This window comes from Chinchilla lanigera, unplaced genomic scaffold (assembly GCF_000276665.1).
Source record: "Chinchilla lanigera isolate Chin_1 unplaced genomic scaffold, ChiLan1.0 scaffold00017, whole genome shotgun sequence".
In the NCBI taxonomy this organism is placed as follows: domain Eukaryota; kingdom Metazoa; phylum Chordata; class Mammalia; order Rodentia; family Chinchillidae; genus Chinchilla; species Chinchilla lanigera.
Window position 1 is genome coordinate 1,679,700 of NW_004955418.1, and position 6,812 is coordinate 1,686,511.

The following is a 6,812-nucleotide window of genomic DNA, read 5'->3' on the forward strand; positions in this document are numbered from 1 at the left end:
AAAAAAAACAAGTTTTAATTGATGCAGGTCATACTATAATTACTTGTCTAATATTTTTCATCAGAAATAACCCTTTTAAAAGTAAACTTTTTTTTTAGTCAGAAGAATATAAAATAAATCTTCCAAGAAGTCTCTGACTTCCCAGCAGGAAATAATCTCATTCTCCTTGCTGTTTGCATGGCATTAAATACCCTGTAGAGATCCTGTCTGTTTTGGAAAGGAGGAATTGGAACTTCATTCCTCCTTTTACATGGTGCCCAAAATACTGCTTTTTTGCATGTGACACAAACTCCATGTGAACTGAGTGACAGGCAGGGATGCCCAGTTAAAATTCTGACTATCACTTCAGGTTGTAAATGTTTCTAAATGCTTCACATGTGAACAAAAATCTATCCCTAGCTGCTTCTACTTATTTGGACCCTTCCAACCCTCTTCAAGTGCACTCCAGTGCCTTCTATTTATACTCTCTCCATTGCTTATTCTTTTTTTTTTTTGGTCTTTTTTTCGAGACAGGGTTTCATTGTGCAGTTCAAGCTGGGCTTCAACTCACTTTGTAGTCCAGGCTAGCCTCGAACTCCTGGCGATCCTCCTGCCTCAGCCTCCCAAGTGCTGGGATTATAGACTTCTCCACTGCTTCTTGACAAGACTGAGCCTGCTTGTTTCACATGAGTCAACAGAAAGGAAACTATGGACAATTTCAGGAGAAACATTCCTAGAGTTCAGCTCCTAAAATGTACTTCTGAATCCCAAAAAAATTTTCCTTCAAGACCTCCACCACCTACTCAGCCTTCAGGCTAACTTCAAGCATTGTTCTACTTCTCACTTAAAGACGCTTATGTTTTGGTCTCAAGTTTTCGATATACTAAATGAGTATTTCACAGCTTTTTCTACATCTGTATCATAAACAAGTACTTTTCCTACAGAACAGTACTTTTCCTACATCTACATCATGAACAGAAAGTACTACTATTTGCAGGATGCTCTAGGAAGAAACCAGAAAGTACTCAAGTCAAGGTTGGCCACCTAGACAGTCTGAGCAACCCTAGGACTTAAGGGTTATCTTGAGACTCATTAGGAAGCTCTGCAGTTTTATCCTATCATTTTCCCCATCAAAGGCTGTTTCCAAAGGGGCTTCCTAATCACAAATGCAGTGGACAGTTTTGTGTCACTTCCATCACTATACGTAACAGCAGATAACTAATCCACATAAATACTCTGAGTCTTGTTCCCTTGCTATGACTCCAACATTGTGAGCCACTCTTTAACTTATCCATCTTTTTGTATTTTGTAATTCTCAGGAACAGTTAGGGATTTTTTAAAAGTGTTCCACATTTCCACTATGACTTATCAACTACATTTTCCATTTGAATTAACTAAACTTCTAATCTCATTTTTCTTAAGTAGACTGCCTATGATCAAAACATGGCAAAGGCTTAAAATTCAATGCTTCACTAATTTCACCATATAGGAAAAACAAGATAAACACAGGAAGGCATTCATCGTCACCCTTGGAATTCCATCATGACTCACCATTATAAGCACACAGACAAGAGAAACAGGAAAAAAAATGTTCAAATGGGAAGGTGAACAAAGGAGGTGGGGAGGGGGAAAGGAAGGAAGAAGCAAAAGAAGTATAGAAGGGAAAAAATGGAAACAAAGCTTTTGTAAATAAGGACAAGAGGAGTTGAAGGGAAGGGATTAGGGAAAAAAGAAAAATCAAGATATATAAGGCAGGCGAGGTGGCATACACCTATAATCCCAGCATTCCAGAGACTGAGGCAGGACATAGGTTCGAGGCCAGCCTACACTACATAATAAGACCTTGTCTCAAAAAAAAAAAAAAAAAAGTATAGTAAATGAACAAATAAGGACCAAGATCATTTTCTGAAAAGTGTTAACGAAGCAAAACAAAACCACTAGTGAAGACAACTAATTTGTATTTTCCCTCTTCCTTTTAAAATGGTTTTATATAATTTTATTAACTTATTCCTTCCCTGCAACAGTAAAATATTGGGTACGTGGTCTGAACTACAATAACTTTAAATTAACATTAAGTAAATAAATAAAAAGTAATTTTTAATTAGCAAAAATTTCACCTTGCCAAAAAAAAAAAAAAAAAATTAACATTAAGTAACAAGAATGAAAGAGAAAGTATAAAGGAAGGAAAACAAGAAAACATGTGACACGCTGGGGATATAGCTCAGTGGCACAGCACCTGCCTGGCAAGCGTGAGGTTGTGAGTTCAATTCCTGGTACTAAAAAAGAAAAAAAAAAAAAAAAAGAGGAAACATATGACAATAGAGAAAAATTAACAACTCAGATTTTCTATGGCAAAAAAGTGTCAAATTTCACAGCACTGGTTTTTAAGCATAAACTTCAAAAATGGGCCGGAGATATAACTCAGTGGCACAAGCATCTGCCTGGCAAGCACAAGGTCTGGGTTTGATTCTCGGTACAAAAAAAAAAAAAATTCAAAAATATTATTGAGTTTGCCTCATACAGCTATACACTGCAATTATCTACTCTTTCAACTTTCTACATGGTTCATGGAGAAAATTTCATGAAAGAAATTTTGATAAATATTAAAAGAGATGGATTTTCAGCATTTTCTTCTGCCCAAATTTAGACAGATACCTAGTTATGATAACAAAACTTTAGAAGGTCATTATAGTAAAGAGATGCATGCTAAAATCCATGAAGATAAAGCATCAAAATGCTTCATGTTTCAGAGGAAAAAAAAAATACACTGGCATATAAACATTTATCTATGTGTTAATTGCTGAATCTAGAGAAAGGGCATAGAGGTGCTCATTGCATGATTTTAGGTTTAAATTTCTGCAAAACAAAAGGTTAGGGGAGAAAGGGCCATTTAGAAAGTCATTTACCCATTTCTTTAAAACTCTGACCCACCAAAAAAGCCAAGATGTCAAGAATATATACATGATATTAATAGTTAAAATATCTAAGGTACAGCATGTTATAGAAAACTCCTCAGACATAAATATCTCACTTCAAAGAAAAATTCTAGCTGTGTGTAAGGGCACATGCCTGTAATTTCAGCATTCAGGAAGATTGAAACAAGAGGACTACAAGTTGGAATCCAGCCTGGGCAACTCAGCAACACCAGGTCTTAAAAATTAAAACAAAGAAGTGATGGGGTGGGAGAACAGAATAGCCTAGTGCTAAGGCCCTGGGTTCAATCTTAAACACTACCACAACAACAAGGGAACAACCAAAAAAAGTGCTCTTCTGACACTCACATTGCCCATGTACTCTGAGAGCAGGTCCTGCAGAGCTTGGCGAACAGCGTTGCACTCTGCCACAATTCGCTCACGTCGGTCATCACGCGTGCAGGACGAGTCCGCCATGAGCGCAGCACCACTAATGATGCTTTCCAGGCGCTCCTCTAGGGACGGTCTAAAGCGCTCTTCACTGAAGCTCAGAGGGTCCACAATGATTTGTTTCTGAAAAGGAAGTTTTACCAAAGGGTGATGCTCATTTCTGTTCTGTCTGCTTTAAGAAGGCAAGGAAAGTATCTATCACGAATATCCGGACAATTCCAACACCTAAAAGAGAATTACTTTTCTTGGCAGCTGAACATCTGAACTATAGTAGACCACTTCCCAAAAGGGGTACTATCCCGCCAAACAGGCCCTGGATAAGGTATGATACCACAAATGCAAACACAGTTGTGTCGTGTTCATACTACTTATTTTAAACATCTAAAGGTCAGCCTGTACTAGAATAGTAAATCAAATTATCAAATGAGAATTACAAAGAAAATAAAACTTATGCTTCTTATATGCAGAGTATAAAACTGCTGCATGATAGGAGCAGAATTGTTTTCCAACAAAAAAAATTAGAACTACGTAACATTGACTTCTACGCCAGTGTTTCCAAAAGGGATGCATTTATAATGACTTTTATCCATTTTCCTCACTATATACCTGCTGAAGCAGAAGAATTAAAAAATCAAGCCCAGTCTGGGCAAGTTAGCAACTCAGTGTCTCAAAATAAAAAAATAACAATGGAGAGAGACTGTGGATGCAGCTCAGTGCAAAAGGGAAGAAAAAGACCCATTTTAAGAGTTTGTTATAATCACTTCATGTTTAAAGTTCCAGTCTGACTACCATGGTCTTTAGACTTTACACAGCCTTCATGCCTTATGAAAAGTTATAAATTAGGCAAGCTTACTAGCAAAGATCTCTCACCCTAGCAAAAGAGGTAAGACAAAATAGGTAAAGGCAAGGCAAAACTGATTTAAAAGAAAGTACTCCATTGTATTGATTTCTCTATTTTGAAGTACTCCTATTAAGAAACTTAGCCAGGTGTGGCAGTACACACCCGTAATCCCAGCACTGGGGAGGCTGAGGCAGGAGAATAGAGTTCAAGGCCAGCCTGAACTACACAACAAGACCCTATCTCAAAAAAATAACAGAAAACAAAACAAAACAACACAAAAAAAAACTTTAACACACAAAATTCCCTTACTTTAATTTAAAAGAAAAAATTCTGCCCTGACAATTGGTTTAAAATAAACAAAAAACTTAAAAAAAAAAAAAAAAATCTTAACCTGCTGCCATCTACTGGAAGCCAGAGGCACTGTGCGTAGGAATTTTTTAAAAACATCAGAGTTGTGCACATTATGTATACACAAATGCACATAGGATCTAGGACATCATTTATAAAAGGTAATTCTGTAACATTATGCTAAGAAAATACTTTAATTCCAAACACACCTTCACTTGATTAAATTGTGTGCTCATGGTTCAAATTAATTCATGGAGAAGTATATCTAAGCAGACAATTAAAATTAAGGTGACAGCAATCAGTATGGTGTTATCTGTTATTTCTCAGCAGACCATGTGCTCTTAGAGGTCAGAACATATGTACACCTTGCTTCTGTATCTCCCAGAGTTTCAAATCTGTTAGAAGGAGCTAGGCACAGTGGTGCATGCCTATAATTCCAACAATAAAGAGGCTGAGACAGGAGGATTCACCAAGAGTTCAAGTCCAGCCTAACCTACACAGTGAGTTAGAGGTCAGCCTGGAATAAATGACATCCTATCACAAAATACTAAAATAAAACAAACTCTGCCAGGTCAAAATCTTGGTTGAAATGACCCAGACTCATGTTCTCAATAAAAAATGACCTCATAAGAAACAAGTTGCATGAAACAATCCAGAAATCTAACCCAAACTGAAAAAAAGAGAAATGCTTTGAGCCAAGTTATAATCAAGTAGACCGATGATTCATAAAAATTTCTTTCCACTTAAGATTTGCAATTGGGCTTTCATCAGAAGCCTTGATCACATTTCCCCAAGCCTATTATCTTCTAGGGGATGGTGAAGAGAATGAAGTTTCCTCCCAAGCATAACTTACATCAAAATTATTGAGAGCATATGCCAGTTCTCCTCCACCTCCACCCTGGTGCTGGGAAGCATCATCTGACGCAGTAGCCTGCGCAGCATTGGAAATGCCAGTGACTGCCTGCTGCAGCTGCTTGTATATCAGGTCCCGGTTGGCCTTATACGCTGCAACATCAGGGTGCTGTAAGCAAGCCTGAGATGCAGTATAGAGGATCGGAACGTTCTTCTGCAGGATTCCTCTGGCTGCAGCCATCTGATCCCGATGGCCCACATCCTTCAATTCCTACAAGAGTAAAATAAGACCATTGCAGCATTCTTTATACGGGTCTACTAATATGAAAATTTGCCAGTTGTACAGTCTGAAAAGTTAGTGCTTCTACTGATCAGACACATTATTTTCATTAACAATCAATCTTGAAAGTTAATCACAAAGCAAACAGTAGGGCTTAACAGGTTAAGACTCTGAGCTTTGGAATCACACAGACTATGTTTTCCTGGTTTTTATGATCTTACTTTAAACATTGTACTCAGTTTCTCCTTCTGTAAAAACAGAAGCAGCAACAAAAGCTCTTTTATCATTTTGAGGAGTAAACAGGAAAATGCATATAAAGTAACTAGAATAGCACTCGATAAAAGTCAAAACATAAAATTACTTAGCATTTTGATTATAACTATATATTTTTATTATATATATGCATCGCCAACCAAAATAGATCATACAGATAGGTTTAAACAGAGAATGATCATGAGGAATTGCTAAGTTATATGGCTGCATGTGGTGGCACATGCTTGTAATCCCAGCACTTGAAAAGCTGAAAGTAGTAAGACGTTGAGTTCAAGATCAGCCTGAGGTACTAAGTAAACTCAAGGTTGACATGGACTACACAGGAAGAAGAAAGGAAAAAGAAAAAGAAAAAAATTTAAGTTCTACAAGTTCCACACCTCACAACACAGAACCATATCTTTCTTACACAAGTAAAATCAATCAGTTCATAGGCCACTAAACTACAAAGTTGAGGCTCATGTGCTCCATGATTTCAATTCATAATTATAATATTCATTGTAGATGTGGTCTTCCTTTTTGTTCGTTTGTGTTTTGTTTTGTTTTGTTTTTTGAGACAAGGTGTTGCTATGTAGTTCAGGCTGGCCCTGAATTCACTATATAGCCCAAACTGGCCTCAAACTCACAGCAATCCTCCTGTTCAGTCTCCTGAGTGTGCGTGAACCACCATGCCCAGCTATACATGTGGTCTTAACTGAAAATATCCTGTTCAATTTGCTCTATCCCACAATTATAATTCACAGTTAAAAAGACTTGAGGTTCCTGACATAATTCTATTAATGCCATCTACCTATTAGACTGGGCAGGTAGGCTTATTGACAAATAAGTGATACCAAGAATAACCAAGATGGGATGGGGGCACTTCCAAAATCCCACTGTT

General features: G+C 37.3%; 1 protein-coding gene across 2 annotated transcripts in view; it reads right to left on the reverse strand.

Annotated features, from left to right (window-relative positions):
• Ctnna1 (catenin (cadherin-associated protein), alpha 1, 102kDa) overlaps nucleotides 1–6,812 on the reverse strand; it is a 161,869-nt gene that overhangs the window by 87,145 nt on the left and 67,912 nt on the right. For both annotated transcript variants that reach the window (XM_005382092.2, XM_013513007.1), the window contains 2 exons: nucleotides 5,384–5,653; nucleotides 3,261–3,464 (listed from right to left, as the gene is read on the reverse strand). In XM_005382092.2, the coding sequence (XP_005382149.1) occupies nucleotides 3,261–3,464; nucleotides 5,384–5,653 (474 nt within the window). The remainder of the gene's footprint in view (nucleotides 1–3,260; nucleotides 3,465–5,383; nucleotides 5,654–6,812) is intronic.